General features: G+C 42.0%; 1 protein-coding gene across 1 annotated transcript; it reads right to left on the minus strand.

The window, feature by feature from the left end:
- Nucleotides 1–1,205: 1,205 nt before the first annotated feature.
- On the minus strand, nucleotides 1,206–17,731 carry NR1D1 (nuclear receptor subfamily 1 group D member 1). The gene is made up of 8 exons (XM_015832268.2): nucleotides 17,604–17,731; nucleotides 8,534–8,866; nucleotides 8,102–8,190; nucleotides 6,970–7,114; nucleotides 5,486–6,057; nucleotides 4,353–4,538; nucleotides 2,803–3,013; nucleotides 1,206–2,299 (listed from the first exon to the last, which is right to left on the minus strand). The coding sequence occupies exons 1-8, from the start codon at nucleotides 17,662–17,664 to the stop codon at nucleotides 2,103–2,105; spliced, it is 1,794 nt and encodes a 597-aa protein (XP_015687754.1). The 5' UTR covers nucleotides 17,665–17,731; the 3' UTR covers nucleotides 1,206–2,102.
- Between the last annotated feature and the right edge of the window lie 1,127 nt (nucleotides 17,732–18,858).

Consider the following 18,858-nt stretch of genomic DNA (forward strand, 5'->3'; position numbering starts at 1 on the left):
CAGTGTCCCCCATCTTATGTCAGCTGGGGTAGGAGGGTACATAGGCTGCTGCCTAGGTCATAACTTATCCTTAAAGTGATGCGAAGATCTCAGGGTGTGAATCCCTCCCACAATAGTTCATACTTTGATACTCTGCCACCTCAGGTGTCATTCTTCCCTATCATGGCATGCTCACATTTTGCCCAAAGTTCAGTGCAAGGAACACAGTATCTCTCCCACCTCTTTTGTATGCTGTGCCACCTCTATGGGGGTGGGAGCCACCCTTCCTGGAGAAGCAAAATCCTTTGCAATCTGTAGTAAAAGGTGTTGCTTCTCAGGACACAATGCCCCTAAGTTTCTTCCTCCATCCATGCGGGGCACTTAATGACTATGAAAATTTGTGGGTAAGAAGTAGATTTTTTTTTTCACATTATAGATTTGTTCATGGAGAGAGACACTGATTATTATTCCCATACCTCCTCTCAGTATTTCTTTGCCAACACATACCTCATGCAGTCCTATAAATGATATCCCACTATCTTCTTAACACCCCCCCCAGCCAGTCTTTCTTTCTGAAAGGTTTTGTTTTTTTTTAATTTTGGATCCAGATTATCATCAAAGATTATGGGAGAATAGAAAGGAGTTTCCAATAAGGAGACAACTTTGTACTTAACTTTATACTTAAACCCCAATATACTATGCATCGTGGTTTTTCCCTCGCAGTCCAGAGCAGGGAAAGAAACTGTGAGCAGGGAGTTAGTGAATGTACATTTGGGAGATGGGGTTTTCTGAAGGGGGGGAGGTTGGGGTTGGGGGGAAGAGTTCAGAGGGAAAGAAAAACCAGCTTTCCCCCCTTCTCCCTTACTGTCTTTTCTTTTTTCTGTTTCTGTTTTTCTTTCCTTTCCTTTTCCTTTTTTGCATCTGGGAAGCAGGAAGCTGCTGATGTAAAAAAAATAACGACAATCACAATTTGTCTGTGACGTGCGATTTTGAAAAAAAAAAATAACCCTGAAAAGTCTGGGGCAGGGGAAAAAAATAACCCTTTTTGTGTTTTTGGTCAGGATTTAAAGAAAGATATTTTTATGGTAATTGTTGCTGGTCTATTTTACTATATATTTATGTAATAAATATATGATTAAAAAACAAACAAACCTACCCTTAAACAAAGACAAAAAAAACCTCACAGCCCCAACTGACTTTTGGTGTCTCATTTCTGGTAAATGGTGGCTGGTATAACATCCTTTCTTTTAACTGCCAAAACTGAGTACAGGGTTGGGCTGAAATTGTTCTACAGTTGTTCTATCATTTTACCCATCAAGCTTCCCTTAACGAGTACAACCTCAGTTCCACTACACACAGAAAGTTCACCAAGAATTCAGGATGTGGAAAAAGAGGCCAACTGCCATCATTGCCTCATTTTATTTCAATTTAATCTGAGGATGGATGATGGTTTATTCCTTTTTTCTTTTTCTTTTTGCTAGACAGGAGTATTTCAAAGAAGGTGGTTTAGTTCTCTTGCATTCCTACTAACGGGGTATTATTTCAAAATTAGTTTGCCTGGAAGTGGCATCTATCACAAAGGGTTTCATAGGTCTCCTACACCAGAAAGGAAAACTTAAAAGATGGAACATTTTAAGGAAACAATAAGGCAGGTGAGCCTGTTCACCTAGTGGTTTTTACAGGACTTCATGCCACATCACCCTTCCTAGAAAAAACAAATGGGGCTCCAGTTACCTGCCTATATCTAAGACTTGTTTTCCTTCTGGTAGCAGCCAAAGGATCATGCCACACTTGATCCCAATCCCCACCATAGTTTCAACTTAGGAGAGCAAGAAATGAACAAAAAGAGGAAGACAACCATCCAGACAGTTTGCTTTCATTATATTTTTCTCCTGAAATTGGCACCATAGCCAGGAAGAGGGATATTCTCTTCACACAGTTCCAATATACACAGATGTATTTACAAAGGCGGTTGTGCTGTTTATTTCTGAGCAGGCAGGAGGAGCAGCTGCTACCCCCACATAAATAGCTATATCCAGGCCCAAAATAGTCTGGTTAGTGCAATAAAGCAAGGATAATTGGTCAGGAGCCTGGACTCGCAGTATTTCTGCCTGCGCTATCTTCTACTGAGCATCAATGCGGAAGGAGAGCAGCTTTTCAGAGTGCATGTTGAGGGTGCGTAAATCAGGCAGTTTCAAGAGCAGTTTAGTAAAGCGGGATGTTTCCTGGGGGTGATTCTTGAGGATGAGGGCTCGCAGCGCCCGGATCAGTGTTTCCTGTAGCTGCTCCACTGATGCTGGGTTCTCAATGCCTGAGCGATCTACATAGAGAGGGATCGACAATAAGTACTGTGGAGCAAGGCTGTAAAGGAAGTACATAAAACCAGAGTCCAGACTGCAGTTATCAGAAATGTCTAGCCTCCCTTCAGGTCACAAGAATGCCCAATTGTAAGAGAAAATCATGCCAGAGATGATCTGCAAATCACAATCCTTGAAACATGGTTATGATTTCTAAAGAACCATGACCATGCATCTTACTTCACAACAAACAAAGGTCTTGTCCCCAAGGACATAAACCACTAAAATATACTGTTGAAGGGAGAGGTTATGGGATCAAAGAGGAATACACCTACAAGGTTTCTAGTATTTGGAGGGTAAGGACTAAAAGAAAATATTTGTGTGAGGGAGCTGGGGGCTACATTTGGATAGTGAAGAAATCTGGCAAGGTATGGCAGGGACAGCAAACAAATGTGAACAGGCTACGCTGGGCAAAGGATACAATTAGAAAGTCTGTATATTGGGACTGGGATCAAGGGATACTTGCCTGCAGAGATCAGCACCACTGCTGTGAAGAGGCCCAGTTCTTCTTCAGATAGTTGCAAGGCACTAAGCTTCTCACTGAACTCAAACATGGATGTTAACAAGTCATCCATGCCCATCCCCCACAACTCTTCAAGGTTGTACTTTGTGTGACTCGTGAATGTTATAGTCTGCTCCTTGACATTGAAAAGGGAGGCGAACCGAACCATTAGCACCTGGGGTTGGAGAGAAAAGATAAAGAATTTTCAGAATATAAGTATGCTCCCACAAACACTTGTCAAGTGCTTTTTAATTTTTTTAAAAAACAAACACCAAAATGACATCAGAAACATTTCCACATTTTGAGATTATAATTACAATTTAGGAAGGGTAATTATAATTATTGCAATTTGTGCCTTTCATGCCACGGCAACGTTCAGACTCAAAATGAAGAATCTATTGTATCACATTCTCTTGATGTCTTTCACTGCTATAAAAAGCCCATCAATATGCCTACTTAAGAAGAAAAATGAAGCTTACACACACAGCTTACTTCACAATCATCTTGAGTTTTCCATGAATACAAGTTTTAGGATGTAACTCACTATTTTACAATACTTGAGTTTCCTGCCAAGAATCTTCCAAGATGCTTCCAAAGCCAATGAGTTTAAGAATATAATGCAAACTCTCATCTATCTATCATAGCATAAGCTTGAGAGATATGGCAATCCCATGGGCTAAAACATGAAGTTATCTTTATCTTTAGCTTTCTCCACTACTATGTATACAGATGTCCACATTTCCAGTAAAACATACCTGGCACATTTTTACAAACTGTTGACTTAAATTTTATTTTGAAGTCATAAAAATTTGACTTTATATCAATAAATATGTCTTAACATTGGAAAACATCTGCATAGTAACATCAGGATCAGTAGTATCCATAGGAAATGCAAAGGTTGTGATGCGCCACAAATGGCACTCATTTTAAGTATACATTAAATGTAATGAAGATACAAAAGGACAATTTTTGATGATGCTGAGATTGCCCAAACACATAATCCCATATCTTACAGACATGTTGGCAAAGATTAGCCCTAATCCTTTTCTCCACTATTAATTTGCAAAAATGATGTCGATCATCCCTCAAGTTAGGCTGCAACATACTAAGGATCAAATCACAAGGTGGTTGTTTTTCAAAGATCTCAAAAACGATGTGTCAGAATTTCAGCCAAATTCTTTTCCTGGTTTTCAAAGCACTTATTTTGCTCTGGGTGTGACTAGGTTACAGTCTCCTAGAAGCAGACCATTCTGACAACAATCTTTTAATTATTTCTAATTAGTTTATATTTGAGAGAGAAGTCAACACACAATGTCTTTCTAATGCTTTCTTGGTACTAAAAGAAAAAAAGATGGAAATTTGTGATGGGATTTAAAAACAACCTTGCTGCTCTGTGTTTGCTCTGCACTATTTACAAATACGAAGTAGGTTTCTGGGAAGAAGTATTTCCAGCACAGAATATCAATAGCTTGTGACTAAGGAGGATCTTAAACTGTAGGTGGAAATTTTCCTACCTCAAATGTGCCAGCTTTGAGCAGTGAGACTTGGTCATGTTGTGACAGCTCCCGAAATCCCGGAATGTGTTTAGCAAATTCCACAACTTCTCGTACAGCTGACACAAAACTCAGTGAGAAATCCTCCCAAATCTCCTGAACTGTGCGGCCACTGTAACCATGAGGATGATAATTCATTGGGCACGCCTGTTAGGAGGGGAAATAGTCATGTAAGGACAAACTAGGGTATGGATTAAAGTGGTTGGAAATAGGTAAGCCTGCAAAAAAAAACAAACTGCTAAGCACCATTTCTGGCTGTGTGCATAATTTTTTTCCATAGCTCTAAGAAAAAAAGTTTTCTTACCTGCTAATTGTGATGTACATTCTTAAAATAAAATTTTAGCAAACTTTGATTTTCTTATTGCTCATATTTTTTTTAAAAAAAATCATGAAAACTGAGCTTTCACATAGTGATTACAGTGCAACCACAGTGAAATACTGAGAATTTACAATGCACACATTCCTTCCATTACATGCATATAGTTGAACAGCATGATCCATCTCCTGCCATTATTTTGGGCAGATACCTCTTATATAATGGCAACCTCGGATTGCACACCCCAATCAGTTTTTAATGGGGCAAATTCTCTGACCTTCACTCAGACAGAGGTCAAAAGGCTCTGAAAGGTTATTGAACACTACTCCAAATGGATGGGCATTATTTATTATTCTAAGAAAAATATTCCAGCTATCGTTTGCTGAAGGATCCATGATAGTTTATGAAATAAAAAGAAAATCTGCATCTGCAGAACAAACTTTAAAGACAGCGAAAATAAACCCTCTTCCTTAGATGAATAAGGTAAATAAGCAGCAACTTCTCTTAAGGCACCAGCAGAACAACTAACCTAATTTTAATAAACAATAAGCATCCAGAACATAAAAATAGTGAAGATAAAAATACACCCCAATCACATGGTGAATAATTAACCAAATAGCTAAGATGAACATAACTTTCTTGATTTGAATTTCATTCCCATCCCAGGGAAGTACTTGATTTTCCGGCCACAAACCCAACCAGCAGCAGCCGAAAAACAATTTAGCAACAACTGAATTTGAAAGGCAAATGAGAAGGTCCATGGCAATGTAACACTTACCAAGACTCTGGTTTCGCCTTGCCTAAGGGAGAGGTCTGTTTCCCCAGAGAGACAAAACCTATGTCCATTGATATTCTGGTGACAAGCAGGGCTAGAGGCAGAGCCAGTGTTCCAGTTGTCATTTTGAAGATGCAGCCCACTGGTGTGATAGCCATTGATCAACCAGTTGTTGTCCCAACTAGGAGAACTGTTACTCCCTGTGGGTGGGTGGGGCCCCGTGGCCAGTTTGTCATGGGCATAAACAAAAATCTCTTTGTGGGCTTTAGCCACTTGTGCGATGACATCCTCCATGACATCTCCAGGGCTTGGGGATCGTGGAGGTGTCAACTGCTGAGAAAACTGGGAGAAGCAAGGAAATGTGTGGGGTGGGGAGGCTACACGGGAAGGTGGGGAAGAAGGTGCCAGTTGAGGCTGATGGCCCAGCAAGAGAGTACTGGACTGTGGATGTCCTGTGGGCAGATTCTCAGGGAGGCACTGTGCGCTCAGTTGGTTATTAGCCATGTTCATTGCACTCTGCATCTCAGCCAGCATCCTTTGCTTCTCACGCTTGGGGATGCGCCCAAATCGTACAGCTGCACAGGACACAGAAAAAAGATAATACATTAAATATTCCTGTGGAATCCAAGGATCAACGTGGGTATTTAAACACTGCAATCTAATCCATGGCTTTTCTTAGAAGCAAAAACTCTTCCAAAAAGCCCAGGAAGTGAAGCAGGAATGGGATAAACGTCATCTTCAAAGACTTTCTATTGATGAATTCAGGAAAGAGCCTATGCGCCTACACATGCCTTCCCTTTTGGTGACAAATAAAACAATAGCAGGATAAATTAATCAGTGGAAATCTGGGGGTTTTACACGTATCAAATTGTTTAGAGTTAGGTGGCATACATTCTCATCATTGCAACAATACAAAGTAGTTTGCCATTGCTTCCATTTTATTTTTCCAACATGCGTTTCTGAGATTTCCTCCCATCCAAGTACTAACCAGGTCTAACCGTGCTTAGTCCTTTTAGAGAACAATCTATGCCAGCAAGCAAAGAAATTCCACAAGACTGAAATATTTGTTCTCTCCAAAAAAAACCCAACCCCCACATAACCTTTCCCAAGCCCTTCAACAATGCTGCCCAAGTGCACCATGCAAGAGCCTGATCCTAATATCTCCAGGAGGTACATCACCAGTGGAGAAAGACAGCAACTCTGTCACTCCTCTCTCCCCACCATCTCTTGCCATTTCCAACTTCAGACTTTTTTTAATTAAGACCTTTTAGGAGCTCTCCAGGGTCAAGAACACCTGCCCCAAAGAGTAGATCAGAAAAATTACAGTTGCAACACAACCCAAAACTTCTGTACTGTAGTGTATATGATTTACCCTTTAGGTAAATATCGTATCTTTGGAGATCACCCAGAGAGCCCACCAAAAGGTTTAAACAAGGCTGGACTGTTGCTCTTCCTGAGAACTCTAATTTCCTGCCACAGGAACTCACCATCACGAGACATGCCAACCCTCAGACACTTCTTAAAGCGACACTGCTGGCAACGATTCCGGTTGATGCGGACAATGCTGCAAGTCTCGTTTTTCAGGCACTTTTTGTATTGGATGTTCTGCTGAATGCTGCGCCGAAAGAAACCCTGCAGTTGTGAGACACAGGCATTTTTAACCAGGGATTGTGAAGCAAAATATAACTGCAAGTGCTTTTGGTGTAAATGTTCTCAAGAGGATTTTTTTTTTCATGCAACAATTCTGTTACACGTTTGGCCCTAGGAAAAGAGGGTAGGAACCTCAATAGCTTATAAATGTCTAGAGCAATCTCAACAATGGCAACTTTAAGACTGGTGGATTTCAACTCCCAAAATTCTCCATGTTGATTGAAAGGTGAAAATTGGAACTGAAAATTGAAAGCTGAAAATGAAAGTTGCTTAATAAAGTCTTAAAGTTGCTAAGGTTCAGAAACACTAGTCTATAGCGCAAATCTGAGAGGAGAAAAAAACTACATTTGCTATTTACCTACATATAGTCTGACACAAAAATATTTTCTCCATAGTAATTGCAAGTAAGAATCTCTAAAAACAGTGCATTGTATTGCCTTTGTATTAAAATATTTTTATAGCTGAAGCAGAATTGACTGCAGAGGAATCTTATACCCTGCTTAGCTGCATGTCAGCATCCAAGGCATTCTTGCAGCTATACCATCTAGAAATGCTGATAATTTTCATTATCCCCAAATAATACAGCTGGAATGGCACTATTAAGTACCATTGCATTTGGATGGGGAGTCTCAAGCAGTTAACTCAGAGACAGAGCTATCAGAAGAGCAGATAAGTAATCAAATCACACTATAAATGTTTGATGTCACTAAGAGCAATACATAGACCCGATCTCTACAGCACAATAGGCTCAAAAGTGCTACTATGCCCACAAGCAAGTCTCAGTCTCTAATCAAAGGCTTGTAAAGAGGATATTCTCATAGATTCATTTATGTGAAAAGAGATATTTTCTCCTTGTTCAAAGTATTGGAAAGTCTTGAGTATGTTGAGGTAACCCCCTTCTCACAATCTTAAGCCAGGTGAATTTTGAAGTCCAACATGTTTCTGTTGTATATACATCAAAAACTTTACCTTGCAGCCTTCACAGGCATGGACGCCATAATGGAAGCCGGAAGCAACATCACCACAAACTTTACATAGAAGGACCATCCCATTGAGTTCTGAAGGAGAGAGACAAAGACTATGAGATTCTTTGTGTGAAGACTGGATTCACAATGCTACAGCTTCAGCCTCTTCAATATTGGTGAGCTTTCAAAGCATTGGATGCACATAGCTGGTTTTGAGGAACACAGCTGGAATCAATGTTGTCAGAAAGGCAACACTGACAAACTGAAGTACCTGAATCCCAGTCTGCCAAAAGAGTCGGTAGTTGATGGAACTGTGAGCCCACAACTACCCTGTGAGATGTGGTCATCTCAACACTCACTCCCAAATCCATGCTCACCTCAGCATTCTCAATCAGATCCCATCCCCCAAAGCGCAGCTTTCCAGCTCATCACTCACTCGTGATGCTGCTGCTGGTGCTTTTGATAGGGGAGACATGCCTCCCATCATCCAAGGTCACTTGGAGTCCCACTGGAGAACCTCCAGAGCTGTAGGAAGAGGAGGAAGACGACGATGGGGAGGCATCATCACAAAGTCCAGCCGAACCACCCCCGTAGAGACGTCCAGAATCTTGCACCAGAGATCCAGTGGGCGAAGGTGGGAAGTAATTGGGAAACGCTGGATGGGACGACAGTTGGCAACTGCCATTCAAACTGTCATTGCCACACAAAGAAATGGGACTGGTGCGACTTGGGGAAGATCCATTTGAACCAATGTAACTGATCACACCACCTGCATAAAGAAAAAGAAAAAAATTCTGATAGTCTCTTACCCTAAAGCACTTGCATAGTCTCCCAATTGATTGTTTCTGTCAGGTAACTGGATGTCTTTAATATGCCATCTAGGTGAAGATTGACAAACTGTTAACCATCTTAGAAATAGGATAGATTTTTAGATTTCACTGTTGCAAGTAATCCCCCTGACAACATGAAGCTGTAGAGCTCATATCGGACAAAAATAAACTAAAATATTGGAGCAGCCTTTCTCTCAGATAAACAAAATGGCAAACATTCCATTGAATCAAGCTTGACTGCTGGCAGCTACTCTGACATATTCACATAGTTCTTTTGAGAATAATACAAAAATGGTTTGTCACAATCTCTTCTATTTCTCAGCCTTGTATACAGCCCTGGGATTTTCTAGTGGTATTCCATCCCATAATTAAAATAGATTCAGTCTTCTTTTTTAAAGTGTACCCAGGATCAGTTACTTGCTATCCCCTGCTCATAAATTCCAACTGATCATAATAATCTAGATCATGCATTCTGAGGGCTATACAGTACCTGGGTTCTATCACCAAAAGATCCTTAGAATTGCATCCATGTATGAATGTGGCCCCATATGACACACCTCAAAACAGCTGCTTGTTATGATATTCTATATAAAATTGGGGCTATGAAGACTAATCCCAGGGTCATCAATATGCCAAAAAATCTTTTGGAGCCGAACCTGAGGTTATACCCTGACCCCATAGTTAAGGATACATGGGATTGCCAACAGATAGTAATCTCTCACCCTCCAGAGTAAATCTGTCAACGGTGGAACAGAATAATCCAAAAAATACAGTATGTAATTCCAACTGCTTCACCTCAAAAAGTTACCATAAATCTTTTAAAGAAGAAACTCATCATATGCTAGACAGCATGTGGTGGGTTAAGGAAAACAAACTGAAATTAAATCCAACAAAACCAAGATGTTGACAGACATAAAAAGGGACCAGTGAATTGGAGTTCTGTTTTAGATACAGTTGCTCTCCCACTGAATGAACAGGTTTGATACTCAGCTGCCACTGGATTCATCAACAGTGCAGTGAAGAAGAGAATCTTGGCACTTTACACACCTTTGCAATATCTCCTTGACTACTACAACATGTCCTCTCCTTGCTAAGCTCCAAAAACTATGCTGACTCAAAATGCTGCACCTGAATACTGTTACAAGAAACAGATCCTGTGTGATACTCCTGACATACTTCTAGTGGGCATATTTCAATAGCAATAGTAATAGAACTTCTATACTGCTTCATGGTGCTTTATAGTACTCTCTAAAGGCCAGACATGTCAAACTCACGATGTCACGTGACGTCACGCAATGTATCGGGAGAGTTTTGCCATTGCCAGCAATGGGGTGGGCATGGCTTCCACATGACACGTCCGGCCTGCAGGCCGGCAGTTTGACACTGCTGCATATTTGCCCCCAACAATCTGGGTCCTCATTTTACCAACCTCAGAAGGATGGAAGGCTGAGTCAAACTTGAGCCAATCAGGATTGAATTCCTGGCAGTGGGCAGAGTCAGCCTGCAATGCTGCATTCTAACCACTGCACCACCATACCACATATTTCAAGTACTGATATTGATCTTAAAAATTCTAAACACCTTAGAACAGGGCTTTTCAACCTTTTCACCCATTGTACCACTTTTAGGATATGGCAACATCCGAGTACCACCAGTCGCCTAGCAAGGTGTCAAAAGCTTGATGACCCCCCCCAAAAAAGGAAAAAAGTGATAAAGTACAGGTAGTCCTCGACTTACAACAGTTCACTTAGTGACTGTTATAAGTTACAATGGCACTGAAAAAAGTGCCCCCCAAGCCACAGCCGAGCAAGACAGCGCCCGGCGGTGCTCTTCCTCCTGTCCAAGGTTTTCATTGTTGTGAGCATTTCCGTTGAGGATTGGCAGCAGGGGTGGGGTGGGGGGTGTTTGGTTTTTATTCCCCCCGTCTGCTGGGTGCTTGCAGCAGGTTTTGGTCACTTCACATGACCCTGGGACACTGTGACCGTCATAAATATGAATCAGTTGCCAAGCATCTGAATGTAAATCACAAGACCCTGGAGATGCTGCAACATTCCAACTGATTGGTGCTTCTTCAGGGCTCAGCAGAAGCACCAGGATCAGCGTCGAGCTCCAGCTGGAGCCTGGCGCTGATCCTGGTGCTTCCACTGAGCCCTGACAGCCCCGAAGAAGCGCCGATCAGCTGGAAAGCGGCACTGATCCTGGCGCTTCTGCTGAGCCCTGACAGCCCTGCAGCTCCAGCCATCTCTCGCTCAGGCTTGTGCGGTGCTGCGTGCTGCCACCGGTTCAGCTCATTCCCCTCCCCCGCTACCACTTTTCTAGGATGGTCGCATACCACCTGGCAGGTGCCAATGTACCACAGGTGGTACCCGTACCACTGGTTGAAAAGCCCTGCCTTAGAACTGGCCCTTGAATGTTACCCAAAGTCCCCCAACATGCTGGCTGGGGAATTCTGGGAGTTTAAGTCCATACATTTTAAAGGGCATATATCCAATAAATAAAACCCTTTCAAGAGGACTTTCATTTAAGATGATTGTAACTGTGTTTTAAAAACAGAAGTCTTGTAGGCTTCCAGAATAAGACAGCCTTTCCTCACCTGGCACTTCCAAATGTGTCAGGACTGCATTTCCCAAAATACCTCTAGCCATTCAGGCTGGGAATTCTGGGAAGGGCCATTCTTGCACATTGGGAAAGTTCAGATTAGGGAAGAGTGACCAAAGAAACAGGTTTTAGAAATGCAGAAGAAAAAGGAAAGGAGAAAGAGAAGAGACAGAAACACTTTGCCAAATGCTGAACTTTATCTTAGAAAAACACTACTAAAAAAAGAACATTGTACATTTCTGAATGTAACTGAGAAAAGAAAATATTTCATTTATTATACTAGCAGAGAGGCAATGTGGTTCAAGAAATGCTTAGTGAACAAATAGCTGAAGACTTAGCAAGCTGCTAAGGGTAATAATACAAAGCCTCCCACATACATCAGAGGACTGGCTTGGGATTAAATTGCTTCCCTATTTCATATACAGCTAGCAATCTAGATCTATTGAGTCATATACGTAAGGCAAGAATTCCATGAGAATACTTTACATTCCATCTCAGCCAGATGAACAAATGTCTGGAGGACTGACGTGCCCACCATTCAAGGATGCTTTTAGTAAGATTGTTGTAGTAGACAGGCATTTAGATTAGATGGCCTCTAGGTACCTTCCAAACTTTAAATTTCTATGAGAGTTTTTCCTTGCTTCTTATCTACTGAATCAACTCTGTTTCAAGCATTCATCCTGAAATACAGAAGCATTTTTGGTTATCAAGGGTAATCATCTCTAGCTAGCATTATACTTTTAAAAAGTCCCAAAGGTGCTTTTTCAAAAGGCAACTGGACTTATTTTTCTTTGAAGACATTTCCCTTCTCATCTCAGCTCTGACTGGATGGTGGGGAATGGAAGGAAAGAAAAACAAGAAAGTCCAGTTGCCTCTTCAAAAAGCACCTTTGAGACAACCAGGACTTGGATGACTGAGAATCTCCATAGACATTTACTTTAAGAAAGGTATGTCAACTCTCATCATCTGCAACTACAAAATTTATTTCCTTCCTATATGCCTCTCATATCATACTATTTGTGTGTATCATCATATACCCAATTAGTGGCAATTAGTGAATCAGTTTACAATATGGACAATCAACTTGCATAAGATGTGGCAGAACAGTGAATGGGAACACAGTGTCCATGTACTAGAAACTGGACCAGGATGGATTACAACAGCACTACTGTAAATAAACTAAGAGCAGGAAAACAAAGCAGCCCAGTATGGCAGACTTTTCTTCCCAAACACATCTGGATAAAACTTTATAAAATTTATTTCCTAGCTGCAAACTCTGAACTCATCTCACCAAAATTATTTATTTTGCAATCCAATTCTTTCTACTTTCAGATGTTGACCTATATAGTAAGCTGCAAATGGGGGTGGGGTGGGATATGGAAAAGGATGAAGCAAACAATTTATAGCAGTGAATCAGGCAGCCAAAATTTCACTGAAAAACAGGTGGAAGCCAAAATAATTATTTCTTTTAAAAAATCCATCACATCCAAAAGACCAATTAAATTAGGAACTTGGTGATTAAAAAAAGACTCAAGGTTTCAGAACTGGGCTACTTGCCAGGAGGCAAGTATTACTGCCAAGGAATATTGGAGCAACAAAAACAAAATTATCCATGCCCGAAGGATTATAAACAAGATCACATTGGAGAAGCACATTCGGTGCCCAGGTAGGCTTTTGACAACAAGGCAGTCTTAACTGGGACTGCCAAGTTTTATCTCTGCCAGCTCAGTTATTAAGGTGCAGCCCAAGAGCTGGGACTACTTGCTTAGGAGAAACTGAAACAATAGCAGTTATGGCTGGCAATCCAAAGGCATTCTCCTTTGCCAACAGGGAAGAGGAAGGGCATGAATTAATTTAGCCTTTCCCAAACTGAGGTCTTGGCAGGGATTTCTGGGTCTGCAGTCCCAACATACCTGAAATGCATCCCATTTGAGAAGGCTGAACTGCTAGAACTTGCTACCTATGTTTGGCTGCTCTATATCATCAAAAAAGGTTAAGAAGTCACCAGCCTTAAGCAAGACAAGACCTCCTAGCTAAGGTCTTCTACCCTTGTACTACTCTTTTATTATCATAATGAAAGATACTTTCCCCCCAACTGCCCCCACAAAATATTTTCCATCCAAAACTGGGACTAGTGAAGAATCCTTCTTCAGAAAAAAAAATCTCTGTAGTACTTTACTGCCTAAATAAATAAATAAATAAATATGCCTAGGCATATTTTAGAAGTTGCATCTATTTTTTTATTTGCTGTACTGCCTGCATTACTGAATTTCTTGTATCTGAAACATCCACCACCACCCCCTCTCCAATTCTAGTGTTATGGATAATATAAACTCATTTCAGGCATTCCTATACACACACACACACACACACACACACACAGAGGAGACATTCCCTTATGCTCCCAAATACCAATTAGGTAAAAAAAAAATCCTAGTAAGTATCCTCTAACTCTCAATGCACCTGGAAACTGGCTTCCTGATCCTGTTGAAATTGTAACTTCTAATCTAGATCTTAACCTTCTTAGACAACAAGGAAGATCAGAATAGGGGCTCCACAAATGGGACTCCTTTCATTCATTTCTACCTCTTACATTATAAGGGACTTTTTCTCCATATTTAATGAGGCAGAGGCAACCTGCTTATCCACTAATTTGCCATTGGTTCTGCAGAAATGAGGTTTCAATGAGAGTAAGTGGGGAAATGAGAGGACTTTTTTTCCTTTTGCAGCTGCAGAAAATAAAAATGGCAATCTAAGTGTCAACTGATATCAGAAGGCTGCAAAACGGGGGGGGGGGGGGGGGGGGCTTATGAATGACATTCCTTATCAGAAACTGGAGACTGGAGGCTAAAACATATAAGGAATGGTTGCTGGAATTGGGTATGTCTAGTTTAATGAAGAGAAGGACTAGGGGTGACACGATAGCAGTGTTCCAATATCTCAGGGGCTGCCACAAAGAAGAGGGAGTCAAGCTATTCTCCAAAGCACCTGAAGGCAAAACAAGAAGCAACAGATGGAAACTAACCAAAGAGAGAAGCAAACTAGAACTAAGGAGAAATTTCCTGACAGTTGGAACAATTTATCAGTGGAACAACCTGCCTCCAGAAGCTGTGAATGCTCCAACACTGGAAGTTTTTAAGAAGAGACTGGACAGCCATTTGTCTGAAATGGTATAGGGTTTCCTGCCTGAGCAGGGGGTTGGACTAGATGACCTCCAAGGTCCCTTCCAATTCTGTTGTTGTTGTTTAAAAAAAGCACCAATTACTGCAGCCAAAGGAAATTCTCAGTAACTTTAAAGACAACAAACATCCCAAAAGCAACTTCACTATTCCTGGTTTAGACTGCTCCAAATGCCATGCAGCCCAGTATTAATCTGAAACTTTTGACAATCTCTGAATTTAAGCATAATGACCAGGAATGTTATCAAGGACAAACAAGATGAAGATAGTTTCAGTTAAGTGTCTAGTTGAATTAAGAACTGCCAGGTTGCAGAGACCTGGAAAGCAGCCAAAACTCCCTTGGCTGGTTAAGGCAAACATCTTCATCATCGTGTCTCTGATTTGAATCTAAGGGAACTCCTGCCAAATCATAGGATCAAGGGCCTTTTTTCTCCTCCGCTCCTGTTCTCTCCTTTACAACACACTTCCTTCTCTATTTTTTTAACAGGTAAGCAGCAGGGTTTGAAAATCTGCCAGATCACACCATGAAGGGTGGAGCAGGGAATCCCAGTGGAGGAAGCTGTGCACATGTGCAGCTGTCCCTCCCAGGAATATTAAAACAGACCATCCCAGGTGAGTCATAAAGAATAAATAATGCTTGAAGGCACAAGACAGCACTGAAAGTTACGAGCACATCAAGCTGGAGAACTTCCAAATGGGTCTAAAGAAGGGAAAGGTGTGTCATGTCTGCTTGTAATATATGTCACTAGTCTACCCAAATGGAGACTATAGATAATATTGGAGCAGTGCCAACATGTTAGTCTTGGATACAAAGGTAGAAGTTGTCAATTTGTTCTCTTCATGAGGACAAACTAGTATGAATTAGACTCAATGGAAAGCTTGCAATAAAACTGCATAAGAGCTCTTTGGATATAAAGACATCACTACAAATATATGTGCAGGAAAAGGGGAATTTGATCACTTATTATAACAGATTAATATTAAACATATATACATATATACAAACCACTTTCAGAAAGAAATCAAACCCGAATATACTGAATATAAATGAGTGCAATTATATGGGGTGTGGACAACCCCAATCCCAGTAGGTTTCATTGCTAAAGAAATTTACAATCCAGCAATATGGATAACTCAGGAAGTCCCCTCAATGACCCTATTTCTCTTGTATTGTGATGACAGTTACCTTAAAACAAATGCAACATATCTTGCATCAAGTTCAGCTACTTGCAGCTATGTTCATAAACTTTCCTTGTCAGTTTTACAGCAGCTGATTATACCAGAGGTCCCCAACCTTTTGGGCACCAGGGACCGGTTACATAGAGAGAGGTTTTTCCACAGACCGGAGCATACGTGGTTTTGTGTGCTGCCTGCATCCCACGGATGGGGCTTTGCTTGTTTGTGCGGCCCAATTGTTGGCATGCTGCGGCCCGGTATTGGTCCACAACCAGGGGTGGGTACCCCTGGATTATACAATGAATCAAGGTTAGCTAGGGGCTGCCATCTGTGCGGTTAGTGGTGGTGGTAGGGACAGAGTAGTCTCAGAATAAAATGAAGAGGTTCAAGGGTTGAGATGCTCGCATGACTTAATTTTTAGTTTATCTCGGGTACATCCCAAGATGCAGAAAACAGGCAGGTTCCACTCACGCAGTTGGCATTCGGACTGGCCTCATGACTTAACCAAAATTTTCATATGCCCCACAGATCTAGCGCCGTTCCTCACTGAGTTTAATGAATAGGAGACGCGCCAATAAGCTTGGCAGGTCGGACGAGTCTCCCCAACGTGTCCCGTTCTCACATGGTTCCCCTGCCCTCCTCTCTGTCTCAGCTCCGCCCCTCACGCTTTGCCCTTCCCCTCATCCTCCATTGGTTCCAATTCCTCCTCCACCCACGAGCAAAGACCATCAGAAGGCCCACCCAGGAGGGAGGAGACAGGGCACCGTTTCTTCCCGAATGATGACGTTTGAAAATAGGCGCGGTTACAGATGTAATTGAGGCGGGATAGGCCAATGGGTGGTAGGGGCGGAGCCGGTGAGGAAAACAAACTTTGCACGTGGCTGAGTCCGAACAGAGGACACGTGAGACCCACACTGGGGGAATCCCAAAGAAGGGTGGGATTGCAGAGCGGGGCAACGCGATTTCAAACGTTGGTGGGGGGAGGTGGAAGGTCCCTGGGAGCGACACAGCGGCGCGGGGAGAATATCGAGGGAGATAACGAATTTCCTGATTCTCTCAGACGAAATTACATTGAAAAATAATTGTAAGCCGCAATAGGAAAGCAAAACAGCTCCTTTTTCTTCCGGACTGCCCTCATTCGCCATCTGCCCCTCAATTCAAAGGACAAGAGAGGGCACCGCCTGCGACTATTAGTGACCCAAGTGCTTGGCTCTACACTTTCATTAAGAGGAGGTTGATCTCCTCCCTTAAAACTGATACTTAAATTTTTACTCCCCTTTCTACCGATCCCCAAGAGGGAGCCACAGTGCACGTCTGGCAAATTAATGATTTTTGACCGGGAGATGGGAACAGGCTAGAAGAGAGAATCTAAGCGATTTTCCTCCGGACTTTCCTCCCACTTCCCAAAGTATATTCTGTGGGATGGCAGTTCGGAAAGACTCCTTCAGAAGCAACTTCTTCATAAATAAACACCCTATTTGGGTAGGTGTGATCCCTTCCTATCCTTCCAGTTTATTCTGATAAAACAGACTCCGATTAGCTGGGGTGCTATTGCACAAACCAAACGTATCGGAGAAGGAGGATGAGCTCTGAGACTGGGCTTTATCCCACACAAAAGGTATCAAGAGTACATGTGCGAATGAGGAGGGTTAAAGCGTCGTTTTTTTAATACGGGAAAATTAAATCGATGTGGGAATCGGATAGATGAAAAGCAGGGGCTTACCTGGAGCGTTGTTGTTGTCATCCAAAGTCGCCATTCTGTTCAGCTGATAGTTGTCATTCATATCAAGCGATGATGCAAGTTGAGATTCGATTAGTGAGGAGGGAGGAAAGCAAAGAACTGCTCTCTTCCTCTCCTCTTTCTTTCCCCCCCCCCCCGCCCGAAGTTATGTTACAATGCTTGCACGGGATGATGGCGATTTGCTTCTTTAAACTTCGTAATTTGCATCGGCACTTAGATGGGAAAGAACTGGAGCTTGGCTGCCCGTGCAAAGATTCTCTTACGCCAGCCGGAGCTCGATTATGCCACTGCCTCTCTCTTCGCCTGCAAAATGTTAATCTGCCAAAGCTCACTCTCTCCTTGCAGCTGCGCAGACACCAGCACGCGGCTCAGGAACATCCACCATGTGACTCCTAGGGAGAGCCTCGTGTCCCAGTGACACACTTTCTACTGCTGCTGCAGCAATAGCAGGCACATTGCACTGGGCTTCGTTACAGGACTTGAACGCAAGGGTGGCAGGGAGTTGTAGTTCCCCGTACAGCTTTTTTTTTTTTTTTGCGCTTGCGCAGCTTTTCGTCAAGCTGCATCCTTAAGCAGTGACTTTGCTTATTATTTTTCTTGCTCCCGTTTGGCCGGAGAGTTGTTGAAGCTTAAGCATAACGTAGTGGAAAGAGGGAGTATCCATGAAAAACGTGATGTTTTAACGTGATGTGTGATAAGAAGCTCTGCTCGTCCCCCTTCACCACAACTGAGTGCCAAGTAGAGTTGACAAAAGATCGTAATGAAATGAAAAAATAATTTTTGTTCGCTGATATTTTTTTCAGAATAAGAGTGGACCTTCTCCAGTGCAATCGTTCTTTATCTTTTCTCCCGAATTTTTCCTCCTTACAGTAGCAAACATCATCCTGTTTTGAAAAATCACTGATAATATTTTTGATCACTATTCACACACATATCTAATACTTTTGTGCTGCCATCCATGCTGTCAAAAAAGTACTCAAATGGGAGAGGGGATGCATCTCCATTATCACTCTTAAACAGGTTTGAGCATCATACACTCCTCCAGAATTTGTTGGATTTCAAATCCCATCAGGCTGGCTGTTAATGAAAGTAACAGCATAACTAGAAATCTGCATATCCATCCCTCTTTTGGGTAGCAGTATTGTAACATCCAAGTGTTTTATACTTCATATGTCTATAATCCTGACCAATATCAAACAGTAAGTGATTGTGGAGTAGTAGTGCACCTGGAAGAAAT

Source organism: Protobothrops mucrosquamatus, unplaced genomic scaffold (assembly GCF_001527695.2).
Source record: "Protobothrops mucrosquamatus isolate PMUCROS unplaced genomic scaffold, P.Mucros_1.0 scaffold1, whole genome shotgun sequence".
Taxonomy (NCBI): Eukaryota; Metazoa; Chordata; class Lepidosauria; order Squamata; family Viperidae; genus Protobothrops; species Protobothrops mucrosquamatus.